Source organism: Capra hircus, chromosome 19 (genome assembly GCF_001704415.2).
Source record: "Capra hircus breed San Clemente chromosome 19, ASM170441v1, whole genome shotgun sequence".
NCBI lineage: Eukaryota > Metazoa > Chordata > Mammalia > Artiodactyla > Bovidae > Capra > Capra hircus.
The window spans coordinates 5,310,457-5,329,678 of record NC_030826.1 but is presented as its reverse complement, the minus strand read 5'-3'; the positions used below and the strand labels follow the sequence as shown (position 1 = coordinate 5,329,678).

Genomic DNA, 19,222 nt, shown 5'->3' with positions numbered 1-19,222 from the left:
ATTCCAAGAAATGACAAGGAGAGATAAGAAGGCCTTCCTCAGTGATCAACGCAAAGAAACAGAGGAAAATAATAGAATGGGAAAGACTAGATATCTCTTCAAGAAAATTAGAGATACCAAGAGAACATTTCATATAAAGATGGGCACGATAAAGGACAGAAATAGTATGGACCTAACAGAAGCAGAAGATATTAAGAGGAGGTGGCAAGAATACACAGAAGAACTATACAAAAAAGATCTTCACGACCCAGATAACCACAATGGTGTGATCACTCACCTAGAGCCAGACATCCTGGAATGTGAAGCCAAGTGTACATCAAGGCTGTATACTGTCACCCTGCTTATTTAATTTATATGCAGAGTACTTCATGCAAAATACCAGGCTGGGTGAAGCACAAGCTGGAATCAAGATTGCCCGGAGAAATATCAATAACCTCAGATATGCAGATGACACCACCCTAAAGGCAGACAGTGAAAAAGAACTGAAGAGCTTCTTGACAAAAGTGAAAGAGGAGAGTGAAACAGTTGGCTTAAAACTCAACATTCAAACAATTAAGCTCATGGCATCCGGTCCCATCACTTCATGGCAAATAGATGGGGAAACAATGGAAACAGTAAGAGACTTTATTTTTCTGGGCTCCAAAATCTCTGCAGATGGTTACTGCAGCCATGCTTGCTCCTTGGAAGAAAAGTTATGACCAACCTAGACAGCATATTAAAAAGCCAAGACATTACTTTGCCAACAAAGGTCCATCTAGTCAAAGCTATGTTTTTTTCAGTAGTCATGTATGGATGTGAAAGCTGGACCATAAAGAAAGCTGAGTGCTGAAGAATTGATGTTTTTGAACTGTGGTGTTAGAGAAGACTCTTGAGAGTCCCTTGGACTGCAAGGAGAGCCAACCAGTTCATCCTAAAGGAAATCAGTCCTGAATATTCATTGGAAGGACTGATGCTGAAGCTGAAACACTTTGGCCACCTGATGTGACAAACTAACTCATTGGAAAAGACCCTGATGCTGGGGAAGATTGAAGGCAGGAGGAGAAGGGGATGACAGAGGATGAGAAGAGACGGTTGGATGGCATCACTGACTTGATGGACATGAGTCTGAGTAAGCTCTGGAAGTTGGTGATGGACGGAGAAGCCTGGTGTGCTGCAGTCCATGGGGTTGCAAAGAGTTGGACATGACTGAGCAACTGAACTGAACTGATTTTATTACTTTAATAGATTCAACTTGCTTTTTTAAATTAAGCACCAACTCTTTTGCTTGGGATCAAGGTCCATTATGATCTGATGCCAATGTTTCTACACACGTGACACATTCTTCCTCATTAAGAAAATAACCTATAGTGGAACCAAGCCAGACCATTAACTCGGACCTAATGGGCTCTGTCCTTTCTTACCTCTAAAAACTCATTCATGGCATTTACAAAACTTGTGTGTAATATAGTTTTTACTTACCTTAATTGGTCAGTATCTTCCCACTGAGAGAGCTGATTCTTAGATAGGTTAATAAGGAGTCCAGAGCCCTCGAGAAAGAGGTCCAGGGCTCTCAAGGAGGAGAAAAGTATAAATGTTGCATAGTCTTAGTCACGTAAGACTTTTATTTAAGCCCAGAGCTATTTTCTTTAAGTTATTAGTTACTATATATTCTTTAAGCTATACGTTTTTATTTTCTTTAAGCCCAGAGCTGATGATCACACAGCAAAACAATTCATCTCAAACTCTGTACTAAGGATCATACAACAACAAGGTATACTAATCATCTTATCTTAGGTGGAGTGGGTCTGGTAAGACTTTTTTCTATTGCTAGTTCTAACCTTGTTAATTTAAGAAGTGTGTTCTGGGAGTGGGTCTGGTAAAAGTATATAAGACCCTGCTAAGATCAGGGCATGCTCCATCCCCCTTCTGATGCCCATGTCAGATGCTTTCTCTTTTATACTTTAATAAAACTCTGCTACACAAAAGCTCTTGGGTGATCCAGCCTGGTCCCTGGTACCAAAGCTAAATCTTCTTCTTTGGAGATCACGAATCTGACATCATTCACCATAAGCTACCACCACCGTTCACTGTCCAGGCCAAATGACTTTGTCTGTGAAGACTTCCTCTATAATCCCAGCAGATGGACGGAATGTATTTATCCCTTTCTGTGGAGTCAACGCTTCATGCCTATGGAGGCATACCATATTCATCATACACTCCCTTGGTTTAGAGTTATTTTTATGAAACCCACCAGGTTTAAGTACCTTGAGAGGCAGAAATTGCTCCTTATTCGTCTTTACATCTGTCCTCTGACCTGACCCCGGCACTGGCACTTGCACAGACTATGGTGCCTGACACATTGCAGGCATTTGACAGATGTGGGCTGGGTCCATGAACCTCTGGGATGTAAGAAAGCATAAGGGTGAAGATGGGGGAGAACTCCTCATGTAGCCCAAGTTGTTGTTCAGTCGCTAAGTGGTGTCTGATTTTTTGCCACCGCATGAACTGCAGCACACTAGGCTTCCCTGTCCTTCACTACCTCCCGGAGCTTGCTCAAAATCATGTCCATTGAGTTGGTGATGCCATCCAACCATCTCATCCTCTGTTGTCCCCTTCTCCTCTTGCCCTCAATCCCTCCCAGCATCAGGTCTTTTCCAAAGAGTCAGCTGTTCGCATCAAGTGGCCAAAGCATTGGAGTTTCAGCTTCAGCATCAGTCCTTCCAATGAATGTTCAGGGTTGACTTCCTTTAGGATGGACTGATCTGATCTCCTTGCTGTCCAAGGGACTCTCAAGAGTCTTATCTGGCACCACAATTCAAAAGCATCAATTCTTGGGTGCTCAGTCTTCTGTATGGTCCATTAAGAACCCCATGAATACAATGTAGCCCAAGTGGCAAAGCAAAAAGTAGATGCCTATAACCCAGGAGGTGCAACCACTTACTAAAATTCAATGTCTGAGAACAAATTCTTGCATATATCAGGAGCTAGCCACACTCACACCCTCTTCTGAAAGAACTGTCCCCACACTCAGAACCCCTAGAGAAATGATGGATGAGTCAATTGTGTTGTTCTGTCAGAGTTCATCTTCTAGCCTGAGTTAACTGAATGAGGGCAGCCAGTTCGTTGAAAGCCTCCTTCATAGAAACCTAAAAACTCAAGAGATAAGGCTCAACTAATGGCTCTCCCAATCGAGAATGTCAGATTGGGATTTGGACCATTTAACCAAGAACTATAAATACCAGAGCTGCTGTAATAATGACACAGCTGTATTTATTGAGCATGTACTATGTGTCATGACTATTCAGAGTATTTAAAGAATATTATCTTATTTACTCCTCACAATACCTTTGAAGTTGAGGGTGTTACTCAGTTCAGTTCACTTCACTCGCTCAGTTGTGTCCAACTCTTTGTGACCCCATGAATTGCAGCACGCCAGGCCTCCCTGTCCATCACCAACTCCCGGAGTTCACTCAAACTCATGTCCATCGAGTCGGTAATGCCATCCAGCCACCTCATCCTCTGTCGTCCCCTTCTCCTCCTGCCCGCAATCCCTCCCAGCATCAGAGTCTTTTCCAATGAGTCAACTCTTCGCATGAGGTGGCCTAAGTATTGGAGTTTCAGCTTTAGCATCATTCCTTCCAAAGCAATCCCAGGGCTGATCTCCTTTAGGATGGACTGGTTGGCTCTCCTTGCCCTCCAAGGGACTCTCAAGAGTCTTCTCCAACACCACAGTTCAAAAGCATCAATTCTTCGGTGCTCAGCTCTCTTCACAATCCAACTCTCACATCCATACAAGACCACTGGAAATAGCCTACATAGCCTTCACTAGGCGGACCTTTGTTGGCAAAGTAATGTCTCTGCTTTCAAATATGCTATCTAGGTTGGTCATAACTTTCCTTCCAAGGAGTAAGCGTCTTTTAATTTCATGGCTGCAATCACCATCCGCAGTGATTTTGGAGCCCCAAAAAATAAAGTCTGACACTGTTTCCACTGTTTCCTCATCTAATTCCCATGAAGTGATGGGACCAGATGCCATGATCTTCGTTTTCTGAATGTTGAGCCTTAAGCCAACTTTTTCACTCTCCTCTTTCACTTTCATCAGGAGGCTTTTTAGTTCCTCTTCACTTTCTGCCATAAGGGTGGTGTCATCTGCATATCTGAGGTTACTGATATTTCTCCCAGCAATCTTGATTCCAGCTTGTGCTTCTTCCAGCCCAGCATTTCTCATGATGTACTCTGCATAGAAGTTGAATAAGCAGGGTGACAATATACAGCCTTGACGTAGTCCTTTTCCTATTTGGAACCAGTCTGTTGTTCCATGTCCAGTTCTAACTGTTGCTTTCTGACCTGCATATAGGTTTCTCAAGGTCAGGTGGTCTGGTATTCCCATCTCTTTCAGAATTTTCCACAGTTTATTGTGATCCACACAGTCAAAGGCTTTGGTATAGTCAATAAAGCAGAAATAGATGTTTTTCTGGAACTCTCTTGCTTTTCCCATGATCCAGCGGATGTTGGCAATTTGATCTCTGGTTCCTCTGCCTTTTCTAAAACCAGCTTGAACATCTGGAAGTTCACGGTTCACGTATTGCTGAAGCCTGGCTTGAAGAATTTTGAGCATTACTTTGGTGGCGTGTGAGATGAGTGCAATTGTACGGTAGTCTGAGCATTCTTTGGCATCACCTTTCTTGGGGATTGGATGAAAACTGACCTTTTCTAGTCCTGTGGCCACTGCAGAGTTTTCCAAATTTGCTGGCATATTGAGTGCAGCACTTTCACAGCATCATCTTTCAGGATTGGAAATAGCTCAATTGGAATTCCATCACCTCCACTAGCTTTGTTCATAGTGATGTTTCCTAAGGCCCACTTGAGTTCACATTCCAGGATGTCTGGCTCTAGGTGAGTGATCATACCACCGTGATTATCTTGGTCGTGAAGATCTTTTTTGTACAGTTCTTCTGTGTATTCTTGCCACCTCTTCTTAATATCTTCTGCTTCTGTTAGGTCCAGACCATTTCTGCCCTTTATCGAGCCCATCTTTGCATGAAATGTTCCCTTGGTATCTCTAATTTTCTTGAAGAGATCTCTAGTCTTTCCCATTCTGTTGTTTTCCTCTATTTCTTTGCATTGATCGCTGAGGAAGGCTTTCTTATCTCTTCTTGCTATTCTTTGGAACTCTGCATTCAGATGCTTTTATCTGTCCATGTCTCCTTTGCTTTTCACTTCTCTTCTTTTCACAGCTATTTGTAAGGCCTCCCCAGACAGCCATTTTGCTTTTTCACATTTCTTTTCCATGAGGATGGTCTTGATCCCTGTCTCCTGCACAATGTCATGAACCTAAGTGCATAGTTCATCAGGCACTCTATCTATCAGATCTAGGCCCTGAAATCTATTTCTCACTTCCACTATATAATTATAAGGGATTTGATTTAGGTCCTACCTGAATGGTCTAGTGGTTTTCCCTACTTTCTTCAATTTAAGTCTGAATTTGGCAATAAGGAGCTCATGATCTGAGCCACAGTCAGCTCCCGATCTTGTTTTTGCTGACTGTATAGAGCTTCTCCATCTTTGGCTGCAAAGAATATAATCAATCTGATTTTGGTGTTAACCATCTGGTGATGTCCATGTACAGAGTCTTCTCTTGTGTTATTGGAAGAGGGTTCAGTAACTTAATCCAAATACAAAGATTTCTCAAGTTTCTGAATAAGTAAGGGTACTACACTGATTTAATTTTATCTGTATTGCTACCAACCTGAGCTGAGTGTGGAGAAGAGCATATGTTCTATTTTTGTTTCTCTTTACTCATTAGATTTCTATTTTTAAATGGTACTGAATTATGAGTTTAAATTGATGCTCACAGAAGCAGTCATGGATAGAACTGTTCCTCGAGTTTTCACAGATTCAGGCTTGGTACAAAGAGCCCTTTTATCCCTCCCTGATGAGCTCCTTTCTCTGCCCTCCAATGGCTTTACTCTACTTCTGGCCTGCATCACTTCTTGGCTGGATTATTCTAATCATGTTTCACCTGGTCACTCTATTTCCAGCTTTATTCACAGTATCCTTTAGAATAGCTTGCATGTGAGAGAAGGCCAGAATTAGAGTTGTATAACAAGACAGAACTTTATTTCTCTGTTGCCCAAAAGTCTGGCTATCATGACAGCTCTGGACCATGGGGGCCCAGTTCCTTCTATCTTTCTGCTCTGCTCTGCTGCATACTCCCCTACATTGCAGTTCAGTCTGTGGAGAAAGGGACCTGGGTGCGGGGGAAGTCCTTCATCCATCATCCAGCAACTGCACTTCAGCTCGCATATCTCATTACCCAGAATGTAGTCATATGGCCCACACTTAGCTATAAAGCATCTTTATTTTGTGCAACCATGCACCCAGCTGAAAAACTGGGTCTCTCTTAGGCCAGACAAAAAGGAAATGATATATAATAGTGATGCCCAATATGGTAGCCACTAACCACGTGTGGCCATTTACATTTAAATTTAGTAAAATTAAGTATTGGCAAAATTCAGTTTTTCATGCACTAGCCACATTTCAAGTGCTCAGTAGTATAAGTGGCCACATACCATGATATTGGACAGCATAGATATAGAACATTTCTATCATCATTGAAAGTTACACTGGATAGAACTGATATAGACAAGCAACAATCTTGTCCACACCCCTCCAGTTCTCCAAACAAATTTCATCGTATATAACTGATCACTTCATTTGTGTGTTCAAAGTTTTTCAACAGGTCTCTACTGCTTTCAGAAAAAACACCAAATCTCCTTAGTTTGGCACATCAGTCCTTTGTTTAATCTGAACCCTTCTTAGGACTCCATCTTCATCTATGACAATTCTCCACAAATGCCTTTGACCTAAAGCATGTGGAATTACAGCTCTTAAAACATATCATGCTTTTTGCATATGCTGTGTTCTCTCTGTTATCCTCAAATCGAGTTCACCTCTTGGTGGGTATCAAGCCAAAAGACCCTGTACTCTATCTGCTTACAAAATCTCCCCTTGAGATACTTCAATCTTCAGTCTCAAGCAGTACAGGGCCTAAGGCCAGTCTTCTGTAACTGCTTCCCACTGAGAACAGGTGTTGTAGCATCCCTAGTCAGCTAGATAAGTTTTGGAGTCCACTGAAGTAGCATTCATGAAGTAGCCATGAAATTAAAAGACGCTTACTCCTTGGAGGGAAAGTTATGATCAATCTAGGTAGCATATTAAAAAGCAGAGCTATTACTTTGTCAACAAAGGTATGTCTATGGTTTTTCCAGTGGTCATGTATTAATGTGAGAGTTGGACTGTGAAGAAAGCTGAGTGCTGAAGAATTGATGCTTTTCAACTGTGGTGTTGGAGAAGACTCTTGAGAGTTCCTTGGACTGCAAGAAGTTCCAACCAGTCCATCCTAAAAGAGACCAGTCCTGGGTGTTCGTTGGAGGGACTGATGCTGAGGCTGCAACTCCAATACTTTGGCCACCTGATGCGAAGAGCTGACTCATTTGAAAAGACCCTGATGCTGGGAAAGATTGAGGGCAGGAGGAGAAGAGGACAACAGAGGATGAGATGGTTGGATGGCATCAGCGACTCAATGGACATGCGTTTGGGTGGACTCTGGGAGTTGGTGATGGATGGGGAGGCCTGGTGTGCTATGGCTCATGGGGTCGCAAAGAGTCGGACACGACTGAGCGGCTGAACTGAACTGAAGTAGCATTTGAACCTCATTTGAATAGGATTATTGTAGCATGTATAGGAGAAGCATAGCAAGAGAGACAATTAACAGAGACTTTGCAATGTAGAGATATGAGCCCAGACTCCCCTAAATCAAACTAGTTTTCTAATATTTCCCCTAAGCTAGGAAGGGGTTTCCCAGATAGCTCAGATGGTAAAGAATCTGCCTGCAATGCAGGAGTCCTGAGTTTGATCCCTGCGTTAGGAGGATCTCCTGGAGGAGGAAACAGCAAGCCACTCCAGTATTCTTGCCTGCAAAATTTCACGGACAGAGGAGCCTGGTGAGCTACAGTCCATGAGGTCACAAAGAGTCAGATACAACTGAGCAACTAAATACAGGAAGGGAATAATTCAGAGATGAGACTTGATTTTTTATATATATCATAAGTTGAATCACATTAGAAGTCTCATCAGGTACAAAAAAGTAGCATTTGGTACCTATTATATAATAACATAATTTCTTTCTTGAGAGACTGTTAAAATATCAAGGGCCATGTGTTTTCGTGGGACCATGTGTTTTGTTTTGTTTTTTTTTAATCATAGGAACATTTGAGTTCAGCAGATTGGCATCCTGATTACTAGCTTTTAAGACTTGCAGGGTAAAATTCCTTAAGACCTTTATGTGAGTGACAATGTCCTCTATTTTTTTATTTCTAAATGCATTCCCCTCCTCAACAGCCAAAGCAGATGTACAATGCATGTTCATAGGTCATAAAACAGACCACTCTAGTCAGCGTCAAGTCAGATTTAAATCATAGGCTGGTCACAATAACCTCAGTTGGAAAATTTCTATCTTTTGATTGCAAATATTCTGATAGATGCATGCAAGGGTGTTTGCCGCCTGCCATGACTCCACCATGTCCATCGATGCAAGGCCTCCTTTTTGTTCATATATTTGCCTAGCCATCCACATTTTGGGAAAACTAATCAGACCCAGTGAACAAGCTTAGAGTTATGTTAATGGGGGAAAATGTTATAGACTATACATGTTATCAATTATACTGAACTGTCCCAGAAACTTTGTACACATGCTTTCAGCAGTAGACTTGAAGCAGCCATAATGCGGACCATGAGTAGTTATATTCTGTGACAATTACAGTGGGGAATTTCCTTTCCATCCTAAACATTGAGGGAAATTCCAGTGTTGATAATGAGACAAACATTTGGTAAACAGCTCAATTAAATGAGTAGGAGGGGTCTTGGTCCTGGTCCAGATTCCCAGGTCAGCTGTCTATCACTGCTGCAGTCTTTTCCACTCCTGGTGTGGATGTTCTTTGGGGTCAGCAGCCTTTATATAGACCAGTCCAATGCAGAGGCCCTTCTAATAAGGGTCACTTTAATAATTCAATTAAACTTTACAGTACTATAACATAGCAGCAAGGAACTATCTGGAAAGGGAATTTTAGTCAGTAAATATAGACCTTAGTTAAGAAAACTAGAATTTAATATCCACTGAAACATAATCTTTTTCCTCCTAAAATCACCCTCATTTCTACAAAGTATAGCCAAATTAAAACTAATTTGCTTGCAAAATTAAGTCTGGTTAATGGACCGTGTAGGCTTTTTTAAGTTAGCTGTGCTGAAACTTTTCATAAGGTAACTAATCCTTTCTGTTAATAGTTTTATGAAGCCATTGGGGTTTTCATTAAAATTCTTTAATTTATTATCCAGTTCAGCAGTATGATCTGAAATTTATCAGAAACAAGTAATTGTCAAAAAGTCCTTCCTGTGAATCTTCTTGAAGACAAAACACTTTTGCAGAAACATTCAGTTCAGTTCAGTTCAGTCACTCAGTCATGTCCGACTCTTTGCGACCCCATGAATTGCAGCATGCCAGGCTCCCCTGTCCATCACCAACTCCCGGAGTTCACTCAAACTCATGTCCATCGAGTCAGTGATGCCATCCAGCCATCTCATCCTCTGTCGTCCCCTTCTCCTCCTGCCCACAATTCCTCCCAGCATCAGAGTCTATTCCAGTGAGTCAACTCTTCACATGAGGTGGCCAAAGAGTTGGAGTTTCAGCTTTAGCATCAGTCCTTCCAAAGAACACACAGGACTGATCTTCTTTAGAATGGACTGGTTGGATCTCCTTGCAGTCCAAGGGACTCTCAAGAGTCTTCTACAACACCACAGTTCAAAAGCATCAATTCTTCGGCGCTCAGCCTTCTTCACAGTCCAACTCTCACATCCATACATGACCACTGGAAAAACCGTAGCCTTGACTAACTGGACCTTTGTTGGCAAAGTAATGTCTCTGCTTTTTAATATGCTATCTAGGTTGGTCATAACTTTCCTTCCGAGGAGTAAGCGTCTTTTAATTTCATGGCTGCAGTCACCATCTGCAGTGATTTTGGAGCCCCCAAAAATAAAGTCTGACACTGTTTCCACTGTTTGCCCATCTATTTCCCATTAAGTGATGGGACCAGATGCCATGATCTTCGTTTTCTCAATGTTGAGCTTTAAGCCAACTTTTTTACTCTCCTCTTTCACTTTCATCAAGAGGCTCTTTAGTTCCTCTTCACTTTCTGCCATAAGGGTGGTGTCATCTGCATGTCTGAGGTTATTGATATTTCTCCCAGCAATCTTGATTCCAGCTTGTATTTCTTCCAGCCCAGTGTTTCTCATGAAGGACTCTGCATAGAAGTTAAATAAGCAGGGTGACAATATACCGCCTTGACGTAGTCCTTTTCCTATTTGGAACCAGTCTGTTGTTCCATGTCCAGTTCTAACTGTTGCTTTACTGCAAAGAAATAGAGGAAAGCAACAGAATGGGAAAGACTAGAGATCTCTTCAAGAAAATTAGAGATACCAAGGGAACATTTCATGCAAAGATGGGCTCGATAAAGGACAGAAATGGTATGGACCTGACAGAAGCAGAAGATATTAAGAAGATGTGGCTAGAATACACAGAAGAACTGTACAAAAAAGATCTTCATGACCCAGATAATCACAGTGATGTGATCACTCACCTAGAGCCAGACATCCTGGAATATGAAGTCAAGTGGGCCTTAGAAAGCATCACTATGAACAAAGCTAATGGAGGTGATAGAATTCCAGTTGAGCTATTTCCAATCCTAAAAGGTGATGCTGTGAAAGTGCTGCATGCAGTATGCCAGCAAATTTGGAGAACTCAGCAGTGGCCACAGGACTGGAAAAGGTCAGTTTTCATTCCAATCCCAAAGAAAGACAGAAACGTTGGATTTAAACAAAAGCTGTCTATGAATAGCAAGAGACTTTAAAGGCATGATTAAACATTTGATCACAATCAACTGACAAAGAAACTTGGTTATAATAGCTAGAATTATGATTGATAAGACTATATTTTATCAGGACATACCAGATTTTCAGGAGTTTCACATAATTTTTAGAATACCTATATTAATAACATTTACCCATACAGCATAACCTGAGAAGGCTTATCACTGCTCATTTTGCAATGCTTCTGACATAATTTCTGGTGAAATGAATGGCTACACACTCCAGTATTCTTGCCTGGAGAATTCCATGGACAGAGTAGCCCAGTGGGCTACAGTCCATGGGTCGCAAAGAGTCGGTCACGACTGTGCGACTAACACTTTTCACATAGTTTAACATACCAAATAAACCTAGTTAATTTAGTCTCTCTCTGAGATTACCCAGGGTTTCTCTGAAGCATCCCAATGTTAGCTGGTCAAACGAACTTTAATTAGCATTTGGTATTTGGAAAGTTTGTAAAAAATATCAAAAAATTTCAAAACACCTAGTCAAATAGGATTAGAGGTCACTGTGAAATACCCATTCACTTAACCAAAGAGACAATAAAAGATCTCATTGGCAAATACAGAGAGTTCCAGTCAGATCTCTCAAAAGGCAAAGAAACTTATAAACTATTATCAGCAACTCAACACTTTAAGAAAACTTCGTTTTCCCAGGAGAGAAAAATCCAAACCTCAGTCTTGCATCAGCCTACTCTGAATAACAATATGTATTTACTTAATTAAATTCAGTCTAATCTTAGCCAATCCTTACCACTTACAAAACACTGGAGTGAGTTGCCATGCCCTCCTCCATGGGATCTTCGTGACCCAGGGATCGAACCTGAGGCTTCTATTTCTCCTGCATTGGCAGGAGTATTCTTTACCACTGGCACTACCTGAGAAGCCTCCTAGAAAGCCAGTTTTTACTGAGTAGCAAAACCAGTTTTAGAATGTCAAAGGAGCCCATCTTGGCATTTCCAGGGTCAGATTTCCTAGTATCTTTCTTTCCTGAGATTCATTTGACATTGTGTTCCCTCTTGGAGAGCGGAACACCTTGGAGTTGTCAACAGGAAGAATGTATCTGGTATCTAACAAAAATTCAATTGGTTCTTCACTTATTTCTAAGGTAAAACAGGGCTCCTCAGGAAAGATTGAGATGGTGCTTTGAAGACACAGTTGGGGAACCCCCAGGGCCCACAAGCTCTCTTCTTTGGCTACTGGGAGCTGAAAGGAAGGCTGTTGAGTTCAGGCCTTCCCTCTCTGGGAACAGTTGGAGCATCCCCTTTACGAATATCCCTCTTTCTCAGTAAGCTCGTTGACTAGGTGTCAGCTTTGCTGGAGATCTTCATGTCCCATGTTGGGGGTGGGAATCATTACCCATACCTGGAGTGGTCCACTTTTTGTCTTCATTTTCTTCTTCCATCATGTCCCACTTTTTTAAAACTCTAAAGACCAGTGCAACTAGTTGGGAGATGGGAGTGTTAGCTGCAATATTTTGAAATTTGCAGCTAATATTATACCTGGAACATTCTGAGATATGACCCTAAGTGTTTATTACTACTGCACTTCTTGGATCCTCAGGGTCCAGGGCGGGGTATTGCCTAAATCCCTCTCTAATCTTCTCCAGAAAGGTAGAGGGGTTTTTATTCCTTTCCTTTTTAAACAGCTCAAGTTGAAAGATGGTGTTATAATTTAATGAGCCACCCTCTGGCCATTTCTCATAGTCACCTAGTTGGTATTGTGGCCAGACAGTATTACTTAAGAAAAAAAAATTGGTTTTTGTCATTTGGATATAGCTATACAGTTTCCAGTGACTCAGAATGTACCCTAATTTGCTGTCTGAGGAGAAAATATCTGTTTTCCCATATCCTCAGATCCTGGTTGAGGATTTGTGTTCAGCTCCAAGAGATCTATGGTAGGGGTTGATGGAGACACAGATTGAGCCATTCTTAGCCCAATGAAAATTTCCTTATTTAGAGAGTTAGTGATAATTTCTTTCAATTAATAATGTAAGTGGTCACTATTCACCTGAAACTATATAGCATTGTTAATTGACTATGTGTGTGTATTAGTCACTCAGTTGTGTCCAACTCTTTGAGACCCCATGGACTGTAGCCCACCATATTCCTCTGTCCATGGGATTCTCCAGTCAAGAATAATGGTGTGGGTTGCCATTTCCTTCTCCATAATTGACTATCAGTTCAGCTCACTTACTCAGTCATATCCAACTCTTCGCGCCCCTGTGGACTGCAGCATGCCAGGCCTCCCTGTCCATCACCAACTCCCAGAGCCTACTCAAACTCATGTCCATTGAGTTGATGATGCCATCCAGCCATCTCATCCTCTGTCGTCCCCTTCTCCTCCTGCCTTCAATCTTTCCCAGCATCAGGGTCTTTTCAAATGAGTCAGCTCTTCACATCAGGTGGCCAAAGTATTGGAGTTTCAGCTTCAGCATCAGTCCTTCCAGTGAAAATTCAGGATTGATTTCCTTTGGGATGGACTGGTTGGATCTCCTTGCAGTTCAAGGGACTCTCAAGTGTCTTCTCCAACACCACAGTTCAAAAACATCAATTCTTCAGCACTCAGCTTTCTTTATAGTCCAACTCTCACATCAATGCATGACTAATCGAAAAACCATAGCTTTGACTAGACAGACCCTTGTTGGCAAAGTAATGTCTCTGCTTTTTAATATGCTGTCTAGGTTGGTCATAGCTTTTCTTCCAAGGAGCAAGCATCATTTAACTTCATGGCTGCAGTCACCATCTGCAGTGATTTTGGAGCCCAAAAAATAAAGTCTGACACTCTCCACTGTTTCCCCATCTATTTGCCATGAAGTGATGGCACTGGATGCCATGGTCTTAGTTTTCTGAATGATGAGTTTTAAGCCAATATTTTCACTCTCCTCTTTCACTTTCATCAAGAGGCTCTTTAGTTCTTCTTAACTTTCTGCCATAAGGGTGGTGTTATCTGCATATCTGAGGTTATTGATATTTCCCCCAGCAATCTTGATTCCAGCTTGTGCTTCATCCAGCCCAGTGTTTCTCATGATGTACTCTGCATAGAAGTTAAATAAGCAGGGTGACAATATACAGCCTTAGTCTGTTGTTCCATGTCCAGTTCTAACTGTAGCTTCCTGATCTGCATACAGATTTCTCAAGAGGCAGGTCAGGTGGTCTGGTATTCCCATCTCTTTAAGAATTTTCCACAGTTGAATTTTCCATAATTGACTACACTTCAATACAAAAAAAGAAGTTAAAAGAGATTTTTTAAGTGTATATGCAGGTTGTTCAGGTATACCAAGCTGGAACCCTTCTAGAAATAATTTAAGTTACCAGAGCTCCCTAATGAAGGTCAAAACCAAGAGAAATACAGGTTGTCTCATGGAAGGGTTTCACAATCAGGCATCCTTGATCAGCCCCCAGGACTCAGAGGGCAGGGATATCTTACAACCTCTCAGATCTTTCAGACTCTCCAAGACAACCAGAGCAAATCTGACTACTTATTCAGTTCCTGAATCATTCCTTCTCCCACCTTGAGATGGGGACAGGGCTTTGAAGCTAACTTGTGGAATAAATGTCACTCACCTCTCCAAAGCAACTTCTTAAATCAAGATGTCCACAGTGTCCGCTGTGCCCAGACTTGACAATCAGGTGCCAAGAGGGATTCTCCTATGCCCTTCCTCACAGTCCCCCAGCAACACAGACAGATTCACCCAGGTGAGCTACCACAGCCCACTGCCTAGCCTATTTGGAGCTGGAGGAAGCCAAAGAGGTTAGGTGAGATATCCCACCTGGGCCAAAACTTGTTATTGGAAAATTGAGTTCACCTTGGTGTGGGGCCAAAAGGCACAGACAAGCCGAAGAGCAGCAGAAGGAAGGATAGATTACTTACAGCAAGCAATGGAAATACTGTGGATCTTTCCCAAAACAGTGTTTCCAAGAACAGCAATTGGGGAAGTTTTAAGCTAAGGGCACATGTTCATATATTCATATTCACGCCTTCAGCAGAGGGGAATTCAGCACAGAATTGGGAGTTAGGTCAACAGAGTCCAAGCTTTAGTTGACTGAAGGCACAAGGGTCAATAAAGGTCAATATCCCCCAGATTATGGAAAGTTTTCCTCTCGCTCATTTCCATCTTGTATACCAATATAGCCTCTCTGCCAAGGCCTCTTTTTTCTCTCTAGATCTTTCTTCCCATTGTTCTCACCAGCTGTTTTCATTGTGAAGGTCTAGGAGAGAAGGAAATGACAACCCACTCCAGTGTTCTTGCCTGGAGAATCCCAGGGACAGGGGAGCCTGGTGGGCTGCAGTCCTTGGGGTCGCTAAGAGTCAGACATGGCTGAGCGACTTCACTTTCTCTTTTCACCTTCATGCATTGGAGAAGGAAATGGCAACCCACTCCAGTCTTCTTGCCTAGAGAATCCCAGGGATGGGGAAGCCTGGTGGGCTGCCGTCTATGGGGTCGCACAGAGTTGGACACGACTGATGCGACTTAGCAGCAGCAGCAGCAGCAGGAACTGAACATGAAAGAGACAGGTATTCCTTGAAGGTCAGGTTTTAGTCTACTTGGGCTATTAAGAAAAAAAAAAAAGACTGGGTGGCTTATCAACCACAGACATTTATTTTTTCTGGTTCTGGAATCTAGAAGTCCAAGATCAGACTGCCAGAATGATCAGGGTCTGATGAAAACCCTCTTCTGGGTTGAAGACTGCTGACTTGGTTCTTCACATGATGAAAGGGGGCCAGATATCTCTCTCATGGCTCTTTTATGAGGGCATTAAACTCATTCATAAGGGTAGTGGTTGACCTAATCACCTCTTACCCCTACTCCCATCACTCCACTAATACCATCACATTGAGCATTAGGATTTCAACACATGCAGCTTGGAGTAGGGACGAAGACAATAAGGAGATATGGGCAAAACCCTAAGAACAGAACTAAGACTAAGATAGCATTTCCGTCTTCAGGAAAGGGAAAAAAGGATGGGAGCATTTACATTTTTAATAATTGCTTTACATTGTCATATTTGTAAAGAGACACACTGAAAGCCAGTCATAGAATAAGATTTGCAATCAGGAGTTCAGGCAACCTCCTTGGTCATCTGAGGCCAGTCTGCAGCAGAGCTGCTACTTTCTGATTGGATGATGGCAGCTGAAGGCCTAGGTTTCAGGTGCTTCCTAGCATGGTCAGCATCCGGTCAGGAACTCTGTGGCCCTCAGCAAGCAGGACAGGTGTTCTCCCAAGAGATTCCTCTGCAGCTGGCATCTGCTCCTTTGCAAATCCTTTCTTCCAGGCAGAGGCTATGCAAATAGTTGTCTGCTGTTTCCCAGAAAGAAGAACTAGTATATTTCTGAGCTCAACAAAAATGTCACATCCTGCTAATGTGAAAACTCTGTTTTCTTCCACTTCAAAATGCTAATCTCTAAGTTGAATCTAGTACCTTTTTCTAAAAACATACTCAGGACTTCTCCTCAAAAAGATGAAAACAACAACAAAGATTCAAATGGACACCTCAGTAAAAAAGGGAGGAGGGGCAGGTGTTTAATTCTAAACTCTTTCATGGTTTTTATTTTTATCTTTCGAGAATTGCTTTCACTTGGGAGAGTCACCAAGAATGAGGCTGATTTTAATTTGTGATCATATTGTTTACACAAGCCATTTTTAGTTTATTAATATTCCTGTGTATTATATTCCTACAATATTTCTGTGGAAGAGATCACTATAGGTCAAGATATTTTATTCTGATTTGATCTAATTTTTATCTCACTCATTTTCCCTCACCTTGGTAAATGCCATCCATAATGATGTTTCTAAACCTAGGTGGCCATTCACAAGTTTTCCCCATACTAACCACATCTCCTATGCTTTCCAAGCTATTATACTTTACAAAAGGATGTGTGCCAAGTCATGCCCATCATCTCTTTAAAAATGCATCTCCAGACTTCCTTCTCTCATGCGTCCTATTTCCTAATTAGCCTCACCACACTTAGCGTCTGTCTCCTGCACATTCCTAAACCATTGCTAGATGTGACCTAGCATCTGCTGCTTCATTGTTTTCAATCCTCCCTATGTTACTTCATATCATTATTTTTTTAATCTGTTTTTATAAGTTATTTCCTTTGTGACCTTTCCCTCCCCCACCAATTCATTTAACCCAGTGGCTGGACAGAGCAGTTTAGTAAACCTTCAATCCATGCTCATTTTTCTGACTTATAGAAAAAAAAAATTAAAGAAATATACAACTTTACAACATAGGAGAGGCAGTTTGGGGCTGAAAGGATCTGAGGCTTTAATGTTAGACAAAGCTAGGAACAAATCCTAGCCTTTGGTAAGATTCTAAACTTCTTAGACTCCTTATCTGTGAAATGAGTAAGATAATGCTTATCTCCTGGGAAACTGATGAAAATAACCACGGAAAGCACCCTTCTAGATCCAGCCAACTTGGAAGGTGTTAAAGGAAAAGAAACCAGAATTCTGGGTGAACTACTTCTCAGCTTTCCAATGTTCCCCACTGCCTGTCGACTAAACACTTCTAATAGGCTGACCTGTTCGCTTGAGAGCCTGAAGTTTGGGGTGTCAGTGATGGTGTGGACAGGATACCTGGAGGGAGCCATCTCTAGGGAAGGAATCAAGAAATCAGCCAATTGGAACTTCCCTAGAGGTCTGGTGGTTTGGGACTCCTGGCTTCCACTGCAGGGGCACAGGTTTGATCTCAGGTTGGGGAATAAGAATCCCACAGGCCATGTGATGCAGCTGGGGGAAAAAAAAAAAATTAAAGAAAAAATAAAACCAGGGGCTTCCCTGGTGGTTCAGTGATAAGAATTCGCTTGTCATTGCAAGATACATGGGTTCCATCCCTGATCCGTGTCAGTTCCCACATGTCACAGAGCAACTAAGCCCAGGCGCCACAAGTTTCTGAGCCTATGGGCAGAAACTACTGAAGCCCATGTACCCTAGGGCCCACGCTCCCCAACATGAGAAATCCTCACACAACTAGAGAGTAGGCCCCCACTCAGGGCAACGAGAGAAAGCCTGCACTGCAATGAAGACCCAGCACTAAATAAATAAATATATCAAAATTGAAAAACAAACTATCATTGAGGGCTTTGACGATGATTAAAAATTGTACATAGCTTGGTTCATCTCAAAAACTCTACCCCAAAACAACAACAAAAAAATCGTCATTCATTAAATATTCCTTGAACCTCTTACAGGAAGGCCTCTGAATTTAGATTTTTCCCACAGGACCCTGATTCAAATCTACTTTTTGGTTTATTTAGAAGTTTCCTGGATTAAGCAAATAAATGAAGGAACTGTATGTAAGCATTCCTACATTCATGGCAATGTATGGCAAAACCAATACAGTACTGTAAAGTAAAAAAAATTTTTTTTAATAATATAAATGAATAAATAAATAAAATGACCAAAAAAAAAAAAAATCTACCCCAGAACCTAGCATAACAGCCTCAGGGTAGCTGACCTTGAAAATGATGAAGGAATAAACCAACGGAGGGATGAAGAAACGAGTGCTGAAGAACGAAAGACACAGAGTCAGGACTAGAACACACACAGAGGTCCTTGTTTGTTGCTGTTTTCACCACAGTCGCTTTCAAGAGCCGTGCCTCACATCCTCCTTTACCATTTTTCTTCCTGTCATCGGGCCCTTCTGTCTTCTTGCTCCAACTCCACCCCTCAAGCCGTGAACCGCCCTCTGGCTCCGCCCCTCCGGGAGACCACGCCCCTTCTGTATCCCCGCCCCCGGCCGGGAGGCCCCGCCCCTCGCCTGCCCCAGCGGGAATGAATGGCAGCGCGGCTGCGGCTCCCCTCGCGCGCTGATTGGCCCCCGGGCGCGGTGACGAGCGGGCGGCCACGGGAGCACGCAGGCGGGCGGGGCGCGGGCAGCGGGGGGCGGGTCCAGGCGCCGGGCGGGGCGGGGCCTCCCTGCCGGGGGCGGCAGGGCCGGGCGGCGGGAGGTGGCGGGAGGTGGCCGGGCCGTTTAAGGGCCGCCCTCCCGCCCCCAGGCACCCGGTCTGGCTCTGGCCCGGTCCAGACCCCCGGCCCGGCCCCGTCTGCGCTGCCCGGTCCAGCGGTCCGCCGGGCCCGCGGCGGCCCCCGGAGCCACCCCAGCTCCTGCGGGCCGCGCGCTCGGACGCCGGCGCTGAAGAGACGGAGCTCGCGGCCCCCGCGGAGGAGCAGGAGCATCGATGCGGTTCCAGAGTCGATTCCAGCGGTGAGAGGGCAGCGCCCCGGGCCCGCCGCCTGCGCCGGCACCGGGTCCCGG

At 43.1% G+C, this 19,222-nt stretch overlaps 1 protein-coding gene and 1 long non-coding RNA gene across 6 annotated transcripts in view; one reads left to right on the top strand and one right to left on the bottom strand.

Annotated features, from left to right (window-relative positions):
• Positions 15,552-18,615, bottom strand: LOC102176553. Its single transcript, XR_310761.3, has 3 exons — positions 18,422-18,615; positions 17,487-17,694; positions 15,552-16,260 (listed from the first exon to the last, which is right to left on the bottom strand). It is a non-coding gene; the product is annotated as an uncharacterized LOC102176553 (long non-coding RNA).
• MMD (monocyte to macrophage differentiation associated) overlaps positions 18,888-19,222 on the top strand; it is a 51,379-nt gene continuing 51,044 nt past the window's right edge. For 2 of the 5 annotated variants that reach the window (XM_018064080.1, XM_018064079.1), the window contains exon 1: positions 18,890-19,171. In XM_018064080.1, coding sequence (XP_017919569.1) covers positions 19,146-19,171 — 26 coding nt within the window. In that variant the 5' untranslated portion in view covers positions 18,890-19,145. Of the gene's footprint in view, positions 19,172-19,222 lie in introns of all 5 variants that reach the window. The other 3 variants (XM_018064077.1, XM_018064078.1, XM_018064076.1) reach the window with 3 other exon arrangements.